Genomic DNA, 21,459 nt, shown 5'->3' with positions numbered 1-21,459 from the left:
TTGACCCCGACAGTCGAGTATTTAAATGTAATTGTGCATCGGCAGAAATATCTTAAAATGAAGTCTTTGCACAGACTGAAACAAACAGGGCCACGCATACACGGGTCCTTCAGTAAGGGTATCAAGGGATGTGGAAAGACAGCAGGTAGATATCACTGAGATATATATGAATCAGGCTTGATCTGATTGAATGCTGTACTGCTCCCTGCTGTCTCCAGAGTGTATCTTTTTACTTTCTCTACATAACCAAAATCGATCCAATTTCTGTAACAGTTTTGCTTGCCCCTCCCCCCCCGCCTCCAAGTAACTTGGGATTTCAAACTGATTTGATAAAATATTTTCACAAATGGAATGTGCAGACGTTCAGCTGCAGAAGTGTTTTGGTGCTACCAGAGCTTGATGGAGCGTAACTCTCCTTTGTTCTGTTTCAGATCTCGGAGGCACGGCAGGAGGCCCTGCAGAAAGAGGTGAGGAATAATTCTTCAACCCTCAAGCAGTACAGCCAAATGAACAAATCCCTGACAGCTCTGACCATCGACATGCAGGTAAAGAAATTAATCCCTTGTCTCAACAGCATTGCGCCTCTGTTTTTAGATGTGGGATAATAGATATCCTGTATATGAACACATTTATTTAGGAGCAGGAGTAGGCCACTCAGCCCCTCAAGGCTGCTACGCCATTCAATACGATCATGGCTGATTTGATTGTAACTTCAATTCTACATTCCTGCCTACACCCGATAACCCTTCACCCCCATGTTGATCGAGAATCTATCTAACTCTGCCTTAAAAATCTTCAAAGACTCTGCTTCCACTGCCTTTTAAAGAGCTTTCCAGGGATATGCCACCCTCAGAAAATAATTCATAAGAACATAAGAACATAAGAAATAGGAGCAGGAGTAGGCCATCCAGCCCTTCGAGCCTGCCCCGCCATTCAATAAGATCATGGCTGATCTGTCGCTGCTCAGTTCCACTTTCCCGCCCTCTCCCCATAACCCTTAATCCCCTCTCCTATCAAAAACCCATCAACCCGCGTCTTAAAAATATTTAGCGAGGCAGCCTCCACCACTTCAACGGGCAGAGAATTCCAGAGATTCACCACCCTTTGAGTGAAGAAGTTCCTCCTCAACTCCGTTCTAAACCGCCCCCCCTTTATCTTGAGGCTGTGCCCCCTAGTCCTATTGTCTTTTTTCAGTGGGAAGAGTCTCTCCACCTCTATCCTATCCATCCCATTCATCATCTTATACGTCTCAATGAGATCTCCCCTCATTCTTCTAAACTCTAACGAGTACAAGCCCAGTTTATTCAGCCTCTCCTCATAGCTCAACCCCCTCAACTCCGGTATCAGCCTAGTAAACAGGTGCAGGTGCAGCAGGTGGTCAGGAAGGCGAATGGGATGCTGGCCTTCATAGCGAGGGGGATTGAATATAAAAGTAGGGAGGTCTTGCTGCAGCTGTATAGGGCATTGGTGAGGCTGCAGCTGGAGTACTGTGTGCAGTTTTGGGCGCCACACCTGCGCAAGGATATTTTGGCCTTGGAGGGAGTGCAGAGGAGGTTTACTAGGCTGATACCGGAGTTGAGGGGGTTGAGCTATGAGGAGAGGCTGAATAAACTAGGCTTGTACTCGTTAGAGTTTAGAAGAATGAGGGGAGATCTCATTGAGACGTATAAGATGATGAATGGGATGGATAGGATAGAGGTGGAAAGACTCTTCCCGCTCAAAAAAGACAGTAGGACTAGGGGGCACAGCCTCAAGATAAAGGGGGGGCGGTTCAGAACGGAGTTGAGGAGGAACTTCTTCACTCAAAGGGTGGTGAATCTCTGGAATTCTCTGCCCGTTGAAGTGGTGGAGGCTGCCTCGCTAAATATTTTTAAGAAGCGGGTTGATGGGTTTTTGATAAGAGAGGGGATTAAGGGTTATGGGGAGAGGGCGGGAAAGTGGAACTGAGCCACGACAGATCAGCCATGATCTTATTGAATGGCGGGGCAGGCTCGAAGGGCCAGATGGCCTACTCCTGCTCCTATTTCTTATGTTCTTATGTTCTTAAACCTCCTCTGCACTCCCTCCAAGGCCAAAATATCTTTGCGCAGGTGCGGCGCCCAAAAATGCACACAGTACTCCAGTTGCGGCCTCACCAATGCCCTATACAGCTGCAGCAAGACCTCCCTACTTTTATATTCAATCCCCTTCGCTATGAAGGCCAGCATCCCATTTGCCTTCCTGACCACCTGCTGCACCTGCAAGCTGGGTTTTTGCGACTCATGCACAAGGACCCCGAGGTCCCTCTGCACCGTCGCCTGCTGTCTTATTTAATTCTCCTCGCCTCTGTCTTAAATGAGTGACCCCTTAATTCTGCAAACACCCCTCCGGATCTTAAAGTTTTCAATCAAGTCACCTCTTGCTCTTTTCTAAACATCAGTGGATACAAACCTAACCTCTCCAATCTTTCTTTTACTTATTAGTCATAGAGGTTTACAGGATGGAAACAGGCCATTCAGCCCAACTTGTCCATGCCGCCCTTTTTTTTTAAAACCCCAAAGCTAGTCCCAATTGTCCGCATTTGGCCCATATCCCTCTATACTCATCTTACCCATGTAACTGTCTAAATGCTTTTTAAAATTATAACCACCTCTACTACTGCCTCTGGCAACTTGTTCCAGACACTCACCAACCTCTGCGTGAAATAATTGTCCCTCTGGACCCTTTTGTATCTCTCTCCTCTTACCTTTAAACCTATTCCTTCTAGCTTTAGATACCTTTACCTTTGAGAAAAGATGTTGTCTATGCGCCTCATTATTTTATAGACCTCTATATGATCACTCTTAAGCCTCCTATGCTCCAGGGGAGAAAGGTCCCAGTCTATCCGCCTCGCTTTATAACTCAAACCATTAAGTCCCGGTAGCATCCTAGTAAATCTTTTCTGCACTCTTTCTAGTTTAATAATATCTTATCTATAATAGGGTGACCAGAATTGTACATAGTAGACTTACGTTAACACTGCACTGAGGTTACTGTGAAAATCCCCAAGTCGCCACACTCCAGCATCTGTTCGGGTTCACTGAGGGTGAATTTTGCATGACTAATGCCCCTAACCAGCATATTTCTTTGGACTGTGGGAGGAAACTAAAATATCCGGAGGAAACCCATGCAGACACAGAGAGGACGAGCAGACTCCACACAGACAGTGACCCAAGGTGGCAACTGAACCCAGGTCTCTGGCGCTGTGAGGCAGCTGTGCTAACCACTGTGCCACCCATAAGGCAACCTGCCCATTCCTGGTATCGGCCTAGTAGACCTTCTTGACTGCTTCTGATGCATTTACATCTTCCCTTAATCAGACCTATTCAATACACAATACGCCAGATGTAATCTCACCAATGCCCTACAACTGAAACACCTCCCTACTTTTGTAATCAATTCCAATCACATAAACAATAACATTCCAGTATCTTTCCTAAGTACTTGCTGTAGCTATATTCTAGTTTTTTGTGATTCATGCACTCGGATACTCAGATCCCTCTGTACCTCTAAGCTCTGCAATTTCAACATTTAGATAATATTCTTCATCCAAGTCATTTCTATATATTGCAAAGAGTTGAAACCCCACCACTGATCCCTATGGCATTCCAAACTTCCCATCCTACCAATCAGAATAAAACCCATTTATGCCAACTCACTGGGTGGGATTTTCCAATAATTTGTCAGGGTGATGGGCCCCGACTGAAAACTGGCGTGTATCTCCCCAGGTGCACAGCTGATCTTTCGGACCAGATCTTCAGCCACTCTGACAAAAAGAAAATGCGGTGGTTTATCCCGTCAGTCTGGTGGGGTGGGGCCGGATAGAACCACATGGCTGGCTCCACGGAGATCAGGGCGTCCCGATCACCCCCACAGACGCAGAGGACCCTCCCCTCCCACAAGCATTAAGGTGATTCCACCACCCCCCCCCCACTCACCAGCTGGTTAAATTTAAAATCAGTTAAATAAATAAATGTAGAAAATTAAGCCAGTCTTAATAATGACGACCATGAAACTATCATCAATTTTCATTAACATGACTGAGGGAAGGAAATCTGCTATCCTTATCTGGTCTGACCTACCTGTGACTCTTAACTGCCCTCTGAAATGGCCTGACAAGCTGCTTGGTGTCAGGGGAATGAGGGATGCTGGCCTTGCCAGCAACACCCAGATCCCACAAAAGAATAAAGAAGAAGGAAAATGGAGAACTGGCAGCCTTTTTACATCTCTCCTTGTTTCCCAGTGGCAATAAATGTTGTCAGAGATGAAACTGACAGAATTGTTTGATCTTGGCTGTTTTACACCATTGCAGAAAGCCAGCAGAGACACACGGGCCACAGTTAAAAGTTCACATCCCACAATGAGAACAACCTTTTTTTTTGGAGAAGTGTAGATATTTAATAGTAAGGAAAAGTTCGAGGGACATGCAAGTTTGACAGTTTTGATACCCTGGAAGAACAGAATCAGGGTGGCACGGTGGCACAGTGATTAGCACTGCTGCTTCGCAGCGCCAGGAACCCGGGTTCAAATCTAGCCTTGGGTCACTGTGGAATTTGCAAATTCTCCCCGTGTCTGCGTGGGTTCCACTGGGTATTCCCACTGCCTTTCCTCCCACAGTCCAAAGATGTATGGGTTAGGTGGATTGGCAATTCTAAAAACAGAAATTGTCTCTTAGTGTCAGGGGGATATGGACTTACAGTGATAGGGCCTCTGTAGGATTGTTGTCGGTGTAGGCTTGATGGGCCGAATGGCCTCCTTCTGTACGGTAGGGATTCTATGATTCTATGAGATGTTCATCCTCGCACAATATCACAGCGTTTGTGAGTAGAAACTTACAACTTCAGGTTTTATTAGGGTTCCCTGAATTTATCAAACACTTAGGTGCCATCCCAGTCTGCTGCATGATAGGGTTGTAATGATGCTTTTACTGCACCAAGAATAGTCTGCTAGACTGAGAGATCTTAAAAAGATTCCTGCATCCATTATTCTAGTGCTATTATCAAGGATGTGATTGCACCGGGGCTGGGGGGAAGGGTACAGAGAAAGTCACCATGATATTGACTGGAATGGAGCATTTTAGTTTCAGGAGAGACTAGATAGGCTTGGATTGTTTCTTTTAGAAGGTTAAGGGGGGAGGGCATGATTGAGATGTGTAAGATTATGACAAGGTGGGTTGTGTTCCCCTTGTTTGAGCAGCCAATCATGAGGGTGCATAGTTTCAGGTAAAGGGACAGGAGATTCAGAGAGGGTTTGAGAAAAGATCTTTTTCAGTCAGAGGGCAGTGGGATTTTGGAAAGCGTTGCCGGGGAAGGTAGTGGAGGCCGAAACCTTTAAAAAAGATTTGGAAAAGCACTTGAAATATCATAAGATTCAAGGATATAGGACAAGTGCAGGAAAATGTGATTAGCACACCTTTAGTGGTAGACATTGTTAGTGCAGACTTGATGGGCCAAAGAGCCTTTTCTGCATTGTATGACTCTATGACTTATACTCCAAGTACCAGCTTCTAATTCAACGGGAATCTGTGTGCTTTGGGATACTGACGGTACAGCTGTCCCATGGTCCAGTGCCCAAGAGTAATGGATCATCCTCACACAACCGCACTATCAGAGCTTCATTAGAATATGTAAGTTAGCGATGAAGAAACAAACTGTGCGTCCCTGTAATCGGTATTTTTGAATAACTGTCAAAACACTTGCGCTTCCAAAGTACACAGCAGAACAGGATGTGTGACTGGGTGCGTTGTTTTTTTGTCAGAATTCTCTCTTAGTAGATGCCAACAAGAGGCGGGAGGAAATGGAAGAGCTCCGAAAGACGTACCGCCAGTCACTGGAGCAAGTGAAAGAGAAGGACCAGCAGATTGAGAAGGCACAAGCTGAAAATCAGATCCTGAAGCTGAAGGTAATCAAAGCTCTGAGGTATCACTTACATGTGGGGTGACGTTTTAAACAAGCCAGTAGTCCTAACAATAGATACAAGACCCACCTTGTTACTGAAATAACGAATATTGTATTCGATACTCCATTGAGTTAAATGGTGAAAAATCATGTACAATATTGGGAAATTGGTATTAAATATCGCACATGCCTCATGGAAAATTGCCAGTCTTTCCCTATATGCCCCCCTGGTAGTGTGATCCCTCTGGATCACACATTCCTCTGATATATCTGTTCATTCGCTTCATTGTTTCTGGCACCCACAGCAACCCCGTAAGTTAGTGAGTTAAGCTTTTGACCCGAATGTTTTCTTGTCTATCAGCACACCCAAAAACTTTCTTTCACATCAATACCAGATAGTGCAGCAAATCGTCATTAATGGTGTGATGGAATTAACATAATTGTATGTGGAAATACACTAAAAGAGGCAATTTCAGTACGTAACAGGCGATTATCAGATCTGACTTTCTCCGTAGATTAGGGCAGTTTAAAGAACAATTCTTGAAAATTTATTGATAAGATGTGGGCGCCACTATATAGGCTAGCATTCATTGCCCAATCCTAATTGCCCCTGAGAAGGTGATGTTGAACCACTGCAGTCCGCAGAAAAAGATGATGGGGAGACACGGTGGTACAGTGGTTAGCACTGCTGCCTCACAGCCTCACGGACCCAGGTTTGATTCTGGCCTTGGGTCACTGTCTGTGTGGAGTTTGCACATCCTACCTGTGTCTGCATGGGTTTCCTCCGCGTGCTCTGGTTTCCTCCCACAGTCCAGAGATGTGCAGGTTAGGTTAATTGGCCATATGAAATTGCCCCTTTGTATCAAGAGGATTAGCAGGGTAAATACTTTGAGTTACAGGATTAGGGCCTGGGTGGGATTGTTTTCAGTGCAGACTTATGGGCTGAATGTCCTCTGTCTGCACTGTGGGGATTCTCATGGAATCTATTTCTATGGATTTTATGGATTTGCTCATCCCAAAGCCGTAAAATTCCACCCAAAGTCAACGGCTCTTTCATGTTCTGCCCCTTGCCCCCTCCTATTCTCATGGTGGACAGGGCAGTAATATTCTGGCCGATGATATCTTTTTAAACAATGATGCCAGTCGCTCAGAGGTACCTTTCTTTTGAAATGTAGGTTAGTGCCATACGTTGTGTTTTGCTTCTAACTGTTGCCCAGAATGATTGTTATTTAACATTAGCGTCAATGTAGCCACTTTCAAAGCACAATGAACCTTGAGGCTGGCATAAGCTGAAATTGTAAGGACACGCTGATCGTGCGAAAGGCTTAGGTTAATATTTACCTTCTAGTCGGAGCCACGAGGCAGGACTTTGTACTTTACATGAAGTCGCTGTACTGATTATTTTAAATACTGGAAATGAAACTTGCAGGCTGTCATTTTACTACTGACTGGGCAAGAGGGGCTAAATAATGAAGGTGAAGTGATAAGAGTTCAATAATTTCACATCAAACACCTGTAAACATGTCACAGAGCTTCAGAAATATACTCAGACATGAAAGGTTCAGCAATTGCACTCAGCTAGAGTGAGTTGAAATTCCAGGCCCAAATCTGCATTCCTGGCGCATATTGTGATCATTATTGTAATTTGATTGTAATCATGTGGTCTTGATGTCAGGATCCTGAAGCCTGCAGTAAAACCCAACTCTGTGTCTTGAGAATACTTATCTGTGTGATTAATAACTTGGCATAGAGCAGAAATGCGACACGGCGGCACAGTGGTTAGCATTGCTGTCTCACAGCCCCAGGGATCCGGGTTCAATTCCAGCCTCGGGTCACTGTGTGGAGTTTGCACATTCTCCCCATGTCTGTGTGGGTTTCGTCCAGGTGCTCCAGTTTCCTCCCACACTCCAAAGATGTGCGAGTTAGGTAGATTGGCCATGCTAAATTGCTCCTTAGTGTCAGGGGGATTAGGAGAGTAAATATGTGGGGTTACGGGAATAGGGTCTGGATGGGATTGTTGTCAGTGCAGGCTCGATGGGCTAAGTGGCCTCTTTCTGTACTGTAGGTTCTATGAAATGACTGTTTCAGGCACTCAGTCCACCTGCACTGAAAAACCTTTGCTTTTATGCTATTGTCAGAGGCATGAACTGAAAGCACTTTGTTTACTGATTGCGTTTCCTTCCTCTTGGACAGGAACTTAGGAGGATAGCAGGCGCAGTAGGCCATTTAGGCCGTCAGGCCTTCCCCACCATTCAGTACAACTATGGCTGTTCATCCACTTCAATGCCTGTTCCTCACACTATCTTCATATCCCTTTTATGTCATTGGTATTTAGGATTCTGTCAATTTCTGCTTTAACCATACGTGATGACTGAGCTTTCATAGCCCTTTGGGATTAGAGAATTCTGAAAATTCACAACCCTCCGTGTAAAGAAATTTCTCCTCATCTTGATCCTAAGTGGCTTCCCTCTTATTTTGAAATTGTGTCACTTTGGTTCTAGACTCAAACCCAAGGGAAACATCTTGCCGGCATCCACACAGCCAATCTCCTCAAGTTTTTTGTAGGTTTCAATGAGATCACCTCTCATCCTTTGAAATTCCAGAGAATACAAGCCTAGTTTGCCCAATCTCTCTTCATAGGACATTCCCGCTATCCAGCGACAAGTCTGCTGAACCTTCGTTGCACTCCCTCTACGGCAATAAGACCCTCCCTAAGGTAAGGGGACCAAAAACTATCCATAATACTCCAGGTGTGATCTAACCAAGGTTCTGTACAATTGAAGCAGGACTTCGCTACTCCTGTATTCCAATCCTCTTGCGACGAAAGCTAACATACCATCAGCATTCCTGATTGCTTGCTGCTCCTGCATGTTGGCTTTCAGTTACAGGTAGCCCTGAAACACTGGCAGTTTGCTGCTGATGTCAGAACTGCAGCTGACAACAATGCAAATACTCTATAAGATAACCTTTGAACAAACATTATGCAAACAGCAAGCCTGCCTCTACAAATGCAGTGCTTAGATTGGAGAGTCGAGTACAGTGGAAGGATGTTTTGGTGGACTGCCAATGTGTTGAGTACAGCAGTAGTTCAGGCACTGTCCTCCCCACTTCAATGCAATGCTTGCTCACACACTGTTCATGCCTGCTTATGTCGAAGGGACTGAACCCCTAGAACACTAGGTAGCTGTGTCAGGATCTAAATTTAAACGAGCTTTAACACAGACAAGGCTTTAAACCAGAAAATGTCCTCAGGTGAATCTATAAACAATGATGGGTTTCCTGATGTAATTTAATAAATAGAGTAAACTGGAAGAGCAGCTTCTGATATCTGAATCTAGAGACACCCAGACACTCATGATTACCAAGGGATTTGTTTGCAGTCACATACACAATTTCCTTCCCCTACTGTCTGTCAGACATTGTGGCCACCACGCCTCACTCCCCCGAAGCAGCGTATTTACCATGGGTCCTTTAAGGTCCGTGGTGGAGAAAAATGAAAACCCTCGCTGCTCCATAGTCGTGGAGCCCGCAGCACCGACTCCGGTTGCCAGTGTTAACTCTGAGACTATCAGGAAGGTAGCTCCAAAGAAATCACATTGAAAGGCAAAAGTCACAGGGACAATAGGGTTTATTGAAGAACTGTACTCCTCGCACTCCAGCCCTCGAGTGGCTGTAGGGGCTGTTTCCCGGGCAGGTCACCCCGTGCCCCAGGTCACCTGACCCATCCTCTTGAAAGGGACGACACCATGCATATATAACAACTTACTACTCACTGGCAGGCAACTTAGTGCAGTTATTTAACCAGCAATATCAAATGGGGCAGCTTCCCTCATGTTGAGTTTGTCCTAGAGGGTGTGGCCACATCCTGGGGGTGATTCTCCCATCCCGCATGTTAATTTTTTTAGCATGACAGGCTGGGAGAATTGCGTGTCAGTCAATTCATGGGATTCGCGCATGCGTTTCCCCCGTGCACGATTCTTCCAACCCTGGACAGTTTTCCTGCGAATCCAGCGCTTAGAACCTTTTGGGAGAATCACAACCTCTGTTTCCTTTTGGTCAGTTGACCTGTCCCATTGTTTCTGTCTTTCCTTCATCCAGTTCTTTTTTAAATAAATGCTATTTACACCCATCAGATCAACATCAACTAGTAATTCATATTGAGTTAAATAATTCAGTTCTGTATTTATTTCTTGTCACCGTATTACAGATAGAATCGTCTCAGGAAGCCAATGTTAGTGCAATGCGAGATATGACCAGGAAGCTCTATGATCAGTATGAAGCTAAGCTCAAAGAGATCAAGCAGCAACATCAGGCTGAAATGGAAACCATTCAGGTATGTACGGCCACTGTGCTCCCGCTTCCTATTTCTGGGAAAAGACATCCTGACAGGGGGTCTTCGTTCCAGCCCTGACTTGGTATTTGCCAATCTCCATTTTGAAATAGGTTATGATTATTCAGACCTGCCTCATTCCTGGTACCTAATGATCAGTGGCCTAGCTTGTCCTGCCCTTCCACCTCAACAAGCCTCTGGGATGGTGAAGGTCCTAACTTTTGAAAACTGGGTGAGGAATCTCAGTGCAAGTGCATTAAACATCAGTGGCACAGTGGTTAGCACTGCTGCCTCAGAGTGCCAGAGACCCAGGTTTGATTCCAACCTTGAGTCACTGTCTGTGTGGAGTCTGCACATCCTCCCCATGTCTGCGTGGGTTTCCTCTGGGTGCTTCGGTTTCCTCCCACAGTCCAAAGATATGTGGGTTAGGTTGATTGGCCATGCTAAATTGCCCGTTAGTGTCGGGGGGATTAGCAGGGTAAATATGTGGGGATAGGGCCTGGATGGGATTGTTGTCAGTACAGACTGGATGGGCTGAGTAGCCTCCTTCCACATTGTAGGGATTCCATGATAACATTTTAATATTTTTGTTTAAATGAAGTCTCGAATCAACCAAGCCTGTGAAGAACTGGAAGAAGCCAAGAAGAAGGTGGCAGCAGCAGAACAGAAAATAGCAGAAAGGGACCAGAGGATTCAGGAACTGGACCAACTCACTGCTCGAATGGTGGAGGTATTAACTCTCATTATATTTCTGCTGACTTTTCTGCTCCTGGTGTCGAGGAATGAGATGCCGTTCCATTTCAGCACCCAGTGTCAGTACAGAGCTTGGGCACAGTGTGAGCACATGCAAAGCGAAGGCCCAGTGATGCGCGCTAAACCCCAATGCCAAAGAGAATCCCGTCTTCCCATCAGTCCAATATTTTCCACTTCTTACGGCAATCCTTAATCCAGAGGAGTGAAATACACACTCAAAAGCACAAAGGCTGGAATGTTACGGCCATTCACGCTGGTGGGATTTCCTTATCCCGCTGCAACGAAGGGAGAATTGGCTGGGCGCCAAAGTCAGGAGTGTGATGGAATACTCTTCACTTGCCTGGATGTGTGCAGTTTGCTTGATACCATCCAGGACAAAGCAACCCGTTGACTGGCGCTCCATCCATCACCTCCACTCACACCATTGACAGACAGCGGCAGCAGTGTGTACCATCTCCAAGATGCACTGCAGCAACTCACCAAAGTTCCTTCAACAACACCTTCCAACTCACAACCTCTACCACCTAGAAGGACCGGAGCAGCAAATGCAAGGGAACACCATCGTCAGCAAGTTCCCTCCATGCCACACACCAACCTGATTTAGAATCATATCGCTGTTCTTTCCCTATCACTGGGTCAAAATCCTGGAACTCCCCCCCACCCCCCCCAAGCAACAGTGAGACTGTACCTGCAGTACATGGACTGCGGCTGTTCAAGAAGGTAGCTCACCACCACCTCATCAGGGGCAGTTGGAGACAGGCAATAAAAAGCCAGAGGCACCCGAGTCCTGTTAAACAATACAAAATATTCTACATCATTCAGGATATGAATATGACCCTATAGCTAAAATAGCCCAGGTCTCAAATTGATGGCTGGGGATAGACTGTTGCCCGCAAGAAACTTGTTAAACTAAAATTTCCAGTGCATGCCTTAATAAAAGGCCAGCTGGTGCAGGGTAGTTCACTACCAGTAAAATTGCATTACGTCATAGAATCTCTATAGTACAGAAGGAGGTCATTCGGCCCATCGAGCCTGCATTGACAACAATCCCATCCTATCCCCATAACTCCACATATTTGCCCTGCTAATCCCCCCGAAACTAGGGGCAATTTAGCATGGCCAATCAACCTAACCTGCACATCTTCGGACTGTGGGAGGAAACCGGAGCACCCGGAGGAAACCCACATAGACATGGGGAGAATGTGCAAACTCCACACAGACTGTGATCCAATCCGGGAATTGTACCCGGGTCCCTGGCGCTGTGAGGCAGCGGTGCTAGCCATTGTGCCACCGTGCTGCCCAAAATGAGTCAGTGGTGTTGGCAGAGGAGAGAAAATCTTGGAGCAAATGACAGGTGAATGTTTTTCTATTTTGGTACATCGACATTTGACACCTTCAATGACATAAATATTTAAATATCAATCAGTAAACTACTCAAGCAGCTCAACTGCATTTTACTTGATTAAGATGTGGCTGAGCTTTGGGTGGTACAAACATTGTTAGTCACATTCTATGTAATTGGCTGTGATGAAGTAACTGGATTCTGAATCAGTGTCTCATGTTCTCTTGTAGGAGCGTCATCTTTTACAGCAGAAGTTACAGGAACAGGAACAGCAGCTTAGACAGAGAGACAGATCAGACTCGGGAAACATCAAAAGGTGCCTTTAAATAACATTTGGTGAAACATTGTTCACAGATCACAGACGTGTAATACAATCTCACAATTCAATTTTATCTATTGTTACAAGAAGGCCAGAATTTTACAGCCCTGCCTGCTACAGGAATCAAAGTGATTGAGAGGTGAACCATGGTTCACCTTGTGCTGCTTGTGGGAGAATGTTTATTGGGGGAGAATGTTGGCCAGGACCCTAAGAAGACACTTTGGATAGTGCTATACTAAGTAAAACAACTACCATTTAAAAAGACAGATTTGGAATGCGTTGCAGGAAAGGGAGGGCGATTGTGATTTGACTTTCGTGTATCTCAACCCAATTGTTGTTGATTATGGGGCTTTGGCAGAACACTGGCCATAATTTTGCATTAATTGCATTAACAGAATGGCAGACACTGTGAAGTGGAAAAATAAATTGACTCAAAATGTTCTCTTTGTTGTTGAAAGAAAACTCAATTGAGCAGTAAAAGCAGTATAGGGAAAGCTTTATTTGAATATCTGATGTGATGGGCTGGTTCTGGCTGAGATAAGTCTCATTTCCTTATACTTGAAAAAATACAAAACATAGAAAGGGTGTCAGGATGGGTGGCACTGTGTGTTTGAACTTATAGAATGTTAGCTGAGTCAGAAATGTAGATAATTCCATTACCTCCAGGGAATCAAATCAACATCAGGGAACCTCTCCACATGGAAACCTTCCTGTGGGAATAAAATCCTTTTCAAGGTAAGGCAGTCTCTCTTTTAGGAAAACATTGCAGGGGATACACTGGCATCCCTGCAGCATGTTTCCTGGGGTAGGAGACAGCGTGACATCCCTGAGGGTGCGCTGTCGAAAGAACCAGAAGATTCTGCTGGTGTAAACAGCTGGAGAATTCTGGCCATTGTTTCCATGTCTCTCTCTCACCATAGAAACCCAACAGTGCAGAAGGAGGCCAGCGACAACAATCCCACCCAGGCCCTATCCCTGTAACCCCACATATTTACCCTGCTAATCCCATCTAACCTACACATTCCGGGACACTAAGGGGCAAGTTATCATGGCCAATCCACCTAATGCGCACATTTCTGGACTGTGGGAGAAAGCCAGAGCACCTATAGGAAACCCACGCAGACACGGGGAGAATGTCCACACAGGCAGTGTCCCAAGCTGGGAATCAAATCTAGGTCCCTGGTGCTGCGAGGCAGCAGTGCTAACTACTGTGCCACCACAATCCTGTGAACACAATTTCTTTCTTAAGCAAAAATAACTTTTCTTTCTCTTTCTCTCTCTCTCTTTTCTCTTTGGTCTTCTCTCTTTCTTTCCTTGTCTCTCCTTTCTCACCTCTCTTTCTCTGTTGTTTCTTTCTCCCTCCTCTTGCAGTCTCTCTCCCTTTCTCTTCAATCTCAATCTCCTTTCTCTCTCTCCTCTTTGTCTCTCTCTCTGTTTTCTCTCTCGCCTCTTCCCTTTTTCTTTCCCCCCGTTTTCTCTTTTGCCTCCTTTTCGCTCCTTTTTCTCTGTCCCCCTTTTTCTCTCTCTCTCCTCTTTTTCTCTTCGCCCCCCCTTTCTCTCTTTCTCCCCATCCCTCCCTCTCTCCCCTCCCCTTGGGAATTTGCCTATTGAGTTTCACTATTAGTGATCAATCTTATTGTACTCACTCCAGTAAGGCTGAGGAATGTGGGGGTAGAGCAGGGTTGTGCTTCACCAGTGGACAGATTAATGGGCTGGTGGAATCCTCCGCATCATTTGACACCATTTCTGTTAAATCCCGGCCTGTGTCAGGTCCCAGAAACTGGAGGAGGAAGCTGCCAGTCTGCGCGAAAGAATTCGGCACCTGGACAACATGGTACACTGTCAACAGCGGAAAATCAAGCAAATGATTGAAGAGGTGAGCGGAAGGTAGCTGTTTATCACTTTGAATGACTGCTGCCTGATAATAAACAATAACAACTCTCACCTACATCCATAAACTCTGCAAAAACACTTTTAACGATAGAATGAAGTGTGTGGTATCAAATTATTCACAATACATTTTCCACTGAATCTTTAAGAGAAACAGTGCTGTTGATGGGGTCTGAGTTGTTACACAACACGGGTCTCACTATTTTCATTACAAGCCTCCAATTAACCGAGGGGAGATCTCATTTATTAAACAGATCAGAGTTTAACGTCACTGATATGCCAAATTAACAAGACTGGCTTCTGCGCTGCTCATTTAATGACAAGTAGTTTGTTCCTTTCCAGAGGAAGCCATGTCACACACAATAGCCAAGGCAGTGAATTATTCTAACCAATGGTGAGAATTTGAGTTTTTCTTTCACTCAACACCGCTGCACCACATTTGGTTTTACAGCTGTTAACGAGAGAAAACGAGAATTTTTTTAATTTCAAAAATATACTTTATTCATGAAAATCTCAATTAAACCATTGCAAACCTACATATCTAAAAATTGCAAACAGTGCAGAATAAAAACATTTTTACCATTGTGTACAAATTACAGTCATTACATTTCAAAACTTAAAACTATATACATGTCTCAAAATGTGTGCCGCTATTTCTCAGATTGGCACACAGTTACGCAGGCCGAGGGTACCCTGCAGTTCCCGGGCCCTCAGTCTGCCTCCATTAAAAGGCCTTATAATGTGGCCTTTCCCCATTGTGCCTTTGCGGCAGCTGCCCCAAGCTTCAGCGCGTCCCTCAGCACGTAGTCCTGAGAGTTTAGTTAGCCTGAGACTACGGCTGTGGCCAACTGGCCATAAGGAGGAGCCAGATTTCCATGCTCTAATGTAACATTCCTTATCTTTTTATTGGACATTGGAAGCTTGACCATGCTGACTGTGTTTACATCATCCTGCAAGCAGTCAACGGCTTCTGGCACTGCTCCAAGTCACTTATTCACTCGAAGACTGAGGATAATTATTTTAATGAATAAAGCATTTCTGTATTTGTGCACTTGAACAACTCTGGAGCATTCCTAGCCAAGGTATGATTTGAGTTGGCAGAAATGTTTGGTTTGCTCCCACAACTCGCAGAACAGCGCCCTCTGCTGAATGGGATATCTTTTCTCCAAAGAGTGAAAATGAGCTGAACTCATTTATTAAAAACCTGACTTTTCCTTCTCGAACTGTACAGATTGAAATTCTGAGGAGTAAAATTCAACAGAAAGATGCAACGATCGAGGACTTAATGGAAAGGATTTCATTTTTGGAAGCTGAGGTAAGGGTTTAATTTTCAAGCAAAGACTACGGGCAGGATTCTCCGGCTGCGCTCATCCCGAAACTGGAAAATCTCGTCCAAGATCAACAGACCTTTCCATGGTCCCCATCCCCTCGCCCGCTACTTATTCCTGAACCTTGTGCAATAGATGATTTTTAGTTTCCAAAAAATGATTTTTAGGATCCAACTATCCAATAGCTGTACTTTAAATACTAAAATAAAAGCAAAATTACTGTTTAATTTAACCCTTTAATTGGGCAGGAAGCTGGTCTCCATAACAACCAAAAAACTCAATGGGTGGGACCCCTTCCCCCCACTCAGGGCAGGTTTGGGTCCCAGAAACAACCTTTGCCTCGTTCTCTGTCCTCAAAGTGAAAACTCAACTGATGCATCTTTAATAGGAGTTGGACACAAGATATGCATAAGATGCTTTAAGATACAAACAACATAAAATGACACCATAAAAAATGTGATTATGCTGTAAGGTTATTAATTAATGTATTGTAATACATCCTGGTGGAATTCCTTGCATAATGAAATTTGAGTTGACTACATAAGTAGACAATAAAACCAAATTACTCCAGCCAACTACAGCGTGATGCCACCACCAAACCCATCTTCCATTCACTCCCTCTGTCAGTATTCCGCGGAGACAGTTCCCCCCGGGATAACCTAGTCCACTCCTCCGTTATACTCAACACCTCTCCCATCGTCTATGGCACCTTCCCATGCAAATACAGAAGATGTAACACCTGCCCCTTTACGTCTTCCATGCTTACCATCCAAAGTCTAAAACACTCATTCCAGGTTAAGCAGTGTTTCACTTGCACCTCTTTCAATTTGGTGTATTGCATTTGCTGCTCCCAATGTGGTCTCCTCCATATCGGAGAGACCAAATATAGACTGGATGATTGCTTTGCTGAGCACCTTTGGTCTCTTTGTGTGCAATCAGGACCCTGACCTTCTGTTGCTTGCCATTTTAACACTTGGTTCTGTTCCCATGCCCACATGGCTGTCCTTGGCCTGCTGCACTGTTCCAGTGAAGCTCAATGCAAACTGGAGGAACAGCATCTCATCTTCCAGCTAGGCACTTTACAGCCTTCCAGTCTCAACATTCAATTCAACAACTTCAGCTCTACCCCACCTCGACTCCTTTGTTTTCATTTTATTTAGTTTTTAATTATCTTTCCTTATTTTTCTTAACCCTGCCCTTTCCCTCTATTTTATCTCCCCTTTTCTTACCTTTTCTCCTCCTTTACTTCCCCTTTCCTCCTTCTTCTCAATTTTACCTTTCTCCCACCCATTCCGCCCTTTCCCCCACATCTTCATCTGTCACAGTTTACCCTCTGATTTCAGCTTCTCTGCCGTTTGGCCAATCCCACCTTTTATTCTCTCTATGAGCTGCCATTAGCAGTCTTTTCCCCTGGTTCCTGTGGCTATGACTCATCTTTCATTCCCTCACCCTGCAATATAACTATCTCCCACTTTTGATGCCTTTTAGCTTTGACAAAGAGTCTTCTGGACTCGAAACGTCAGCTCTTTTCTCTCTTTACCGATGCTGCCAGACCTGCTGAGATTTTCCAGCATTTTCTCTTTTGGTGACATAGTAGGCGATCCTGGCTTGCAAGTCTATTACTGCAAAACTTTAATTTAATGGTGGTTGGGGGGAATTTTCCCCATTCTTTCTCACCAGTGGAATCTTCCAGTCCCACCGACAGTGAACATCCACCATGGGTTTTCCAGCAACGAGGGGTGGATTCAATGGGAAATCCCACTCATAGTGGTGGGACCAGAAGACTCTGCCATGGGACAATGGGCTGCTTCCCATTACTGAAAAACACGCCACTAGGAGCCTGGAAAATACCCCCCATTAGATTTCAATAGTGAATTAGGCACATCGTTGAATTCTGTATATGAAGTGGTAGCACGGTGGCACAGTGGTTAGCACTGCTGCCTCACAGCACCAGGGACCCGAGTTCAATTCCATCCTCGGGACACTGTCTATGTGAAGTTTGCACATTCTGCCGGAACATTCAATGTGGGTTTCCTCTAGGTGCTCTGGTTCCCTCCCACAGTCCGAGAGATGTGATGGTTAGGTGGATTGGCCATGCTAAGTTGCCCCTTAGTGTCAGGGAGACTACAGGAATGATGGTATATGCATGGGGTTATGGGGATAGGGCCTGCGTGGGATTGTGGTTGGTGCAGACTCGATGGGCTGAATGGCCTCCTTCTGCATTCTATGAAATGTGCATACAGAATAAACATTTGTTTTATTTCCTGATGTATTAATGGTGCATTTAATTCATAGAATAAAGAACTGCAGGACAAACTGGACTATATGATGTCCGTGAACCAAGCAAAAACAGCGGAAACCAGGGAAGTGGAGACCAAAGATCAATCAGTGTCATGTGATATCCCCATCAGGTAATATATATAAACTCCTTCTCTTATATTCTGCTGTCATTTTGGAACCTAGTTCCAACACAGGAAACTTCCTGTACCTCTGGCAGAGAACAGCGACACTTTGTCTCTCACTGTAAGCAACGTGAGCTTGCTGCAACTATACAAAACATGACGAAAGGTATATCAAGGTTATCTGTATTGCTTTAAATATAAAGCAAAAGTAGGAAGTACTGAGGGGAAGAAAACACAGCAAATCATATAGGATCCTACAGAAGGTGGCAATTCAACCTAACTGTCTCTGATGGCACTTTTCAAGACCCATCTCACTCATCCATTCTTTCCTCAACCTTGACTATTCCTCCTCTTCAATTATATACATATTTTGAAAGATCTGTTTTCACCTTCCTTCCAGGTCATGCCCTGCAGATCACAACTCACTGTGTAAAGGAAATTTGCCCCTCCCCTCTCATTCTTTCAGCAATTACTAAAATCTGGGGCTTCTGGATGCCAGCCCTCCTGTCAATGGAAACAATTCCTCCTTTATTTACTCTAACACAACCCTTTATCATGTTAAACACTGCTGTTAAATCTCCTCACAGATCAAGCCAGAGTAGAAAAGGCCCAACCATCAGATAGTTTCTCTTACAACACCAGGTTAAAGTCCAACGGGTTTATTTGGAATCATGAGCTTTCGGAGTGCTGCTCCTTCCTCAGATTGACTCACTGATGAAAGAGCAGCATTCCAAAAGCTTGTGATTCCAAATAAACCTGGTGGACTTTAACCTGGTGGTGTGAGACTTCTTTCTGTGCCCATCCCAGTCCAACACCGGCATCTCCACATCATAATTCTTTTGTAACTTTGTTTGTGGAGTCAGGGGGTACAAGAGTGCTCCTCTGGATAGTACAAAGAAAGTATGGGCTCCCCCTTCTCCACTCTCCTCTTTGACAACAAGGCCTTTCCAGAATCCCCCTCTCCATGACTTACTTCTGCCCAATATTATGCTGCTACCTAATAGCTGGCTGCTGATTCCTGACAGTCACAGGTGACAACCGACCAGGAACATGGTGATGAAAGTCTACATCATGAAGGTTTGCTGCCTGTCCTGTCTTGCTTTACATGTCTGAAAGTTAATGACTTTATTCCTTACATTTTCGCTGGTTCTACAGGATTACCTCTGTGACAAGGAAACAAACTGCAAAAACACCATACATGAGGCTGATGGAATTAAGTGCCCCGAATCAGATGCCATGAACGTGCAGCCTATTTTTGCGATATTAAAGGTCGGCTGCGTGTGTAGAGCTGCCCACAGCAGCAACCTTTGGCCACTTGGATCAGAGCGGGTGCTGTTTGGAACTGGTGCATCACAGAGATGACTTCTTTATCAAACAAGTGCAATCCCATTAAAACTGAAGGATAAAAGGCCTCTGCACTAATCCACTCATGTCAGGCAAACTCTATTTTACAAGTGAATTAAACAAAATACAATGCAGTATTTATTGATTATATATTTTGTATTATAACACGTTCATGTTTATTTAGGAACTATAGTCAATTTTATAAATATATATGTGTGTGTTTATATGAATATATGTGTGTGTATATGAAGATGTATATATGAATACATATATGATGTGTAATTATGGGAAAATGCACAATCTGTGAAGTGGTATTACAAAATAACTCCCTATGTTGATGTACTATAAATGTGTATCAACAAATAATATGTTACTATTCTATAAGTTGCTGCCTCACATTTAGCACTGCAATTGTACGTGACAATGGCAGAAAGGTCAGAGTTACTCTCACTCATTACTATTAGAATTGAATATTAAATATGGAATTTAATTTAAGATCTGCCTAGAACCATGAAGTATATAATCTGAGGTAATGAAATGTAATTTTGAATGAAATCTTCATTAATGGGACAGAAGTGAATTATGTATAAAGTTTGCCAATGTTAGGTACGAACAAAGTTATTGGAAACCAGTTCATTTGAAATTTTGCATTCTCCCAACAAAAGGGAGAGAAGAGAAAACTGAAAAGAACGAGCAAGAGCGGAGGTTTGATGATCCAAAGTGTTTCAAATCATTGGCTTTTGTGTAACTGTAGTTGAGAGCGGCTGTAGTTGTGGGCAGCACAGTAACACAGTGGTCAGCACTGCTGCCTCACAGCAGCAGGGACCCGGGTTCAATTCCCGGCTTGGGTTACTGCCTGTGTGGCGTTTGCACGTCCTTTCTGCGTCTACGTGTGTTTCCTCCGGGTGCTCTGGTTTCCTCCCACAGTCCATAGATGTGTGGGTTAGGTGGATTGACCAAATTGTCCCTTAGGTCAGGGAGATCAGCAGGATAAAGATAAGTTCCTGGAGTTATGGGGAAAGGCCTGGGTGGGATTGCTATTGGTGCAGGCTTGATGGGCCAAATGGCTTCTTTCTGCACTGTACGGAGTCTGTGATTCTATGAGAGACTGAGCCTGGGCATACTGCTCTTCTTTGGGTTGGAGAATATTGTGATTTGACTGTGTGGGAGGAAGGATTTGGGGCAGGACTGGTTACACAGGGTTTTCAACCCTTTGACTGGTTGTGCAATATTCCATTTGGATGTGGGGACAGACTCTCCTTAGTAATGGGGCTTGAACCCAACAGTGCCACCAACAATGTTGGATTGGCCACTAGAGAGGTCAAAGTTCCAAATTCTTGGTCAAAATGAAAGACCCTAGGAATTGAACTCGGGTCCCTGGTGCTGTGAGGCAGCAGTGCTGACCACTGTGTTACTGTGCTGCCCACAACTACAGCCGCTCTCAACTACAGTTACACAAAAGCCGGTGATTTGAAACACTTTGGATCGTCAAACCTCCGCTCTTGCTTGTTCTTTTCAGTTTTCTCTTCTCTCCCTTTTGTTGGGGAGAATGCAAAATTTCTAATAAATTGGTTTCCAATAATGTTGTTCACACCTAACATCGGCAAACTTTATACATAATTCACTTCTGTCCCATTAATGAAGATTTCATTCAAAATGACATTTCATTACATCAGATTATATACTTCATGGTTCTAGGCAGATCTTAAATTAAATTCCATATTTAATATTCAATTCTAATAGTAATGAATGAAGCTTCAGTACAGCTTTCACCAAGACAGAGTTAACCTCAAACTCATCCGAGTTTCTGGTTTAGGCTAGATTTGAACTGAAGTG

At 44.4% G+C, this 21,459-nt stretch overlaps 1 protein-coding gene across 1 annotated transcript in view; it reads left to right on the top strand.

Moving 5' to 3' along the window:
• The window catches only part of myzap (myocardial zonula adherens protein), a 57,309-nt gene extending 36,271 nt beyond the window's left edge, over positions 1 to 21,038 (top strand). The window contains exons 6-14 of the mRNA XM_080214365.1: positions 432 to 545; positions 5,776 to 5,919; positions 10,123 to 10,248; positions 10,847 to 10,975; positions 12,571 to 12,656; positions 14,430 to 14,535; positions 15,781 to 15,864; positions 18,173 to 18,288; positions 19,435 to 21,038. Of these exons, the coding sequence (XP_080070491.1) occupies positions 432 to 545; positions 5,776 to 5,919; positions 10,123 to 10,248; positions 10,847 to 10,975; positions 12,571 to 12,656; positions 14,430 to 14,535; positions 15,781 to 15,864; positions 18,173 to 18,288; positions 19,435 to 19,519 (990 nt within the window). The 3' untranslated portion in view covers positions 19,520 to 21,038. The remainder of the gene's footprint in view (positions 1 to 431; positions 546 to 5,775; positions 5,920 to 10,122; positions 10,249 to 10,846; positions 10,976 to 12,570; positions 12,657 to 14,429; positions 14,536 to 15,780; positions 15,865 to 18,172; positions 18,289 to 19,434) is intronic.
• The last annotated feature ends 421 nt before the right edge of the window (positions 21,039 to 21,459 follow it).

This window comes from Carcharhinus amblyrhynchos, chromosome 28 (assembly GCF_965287045.1).
Source record: "Carcharhinus amblyrhynchos chromosome 28, sCarAmb.v2.hapA, whole genome shotgun sequence".
Classification (NCBI taxonomy): domain Eukaryota; kingdom Metazoa; phylum Chordata; class Chondrichthyes; order Carcharhiniformes; family Carcharhinidae; genus Carcharhinus; species Carcharhinus amblyrhynchos.
This window is presented reverse-complemented; position numbering and strand designations above follow the sequence as displayed.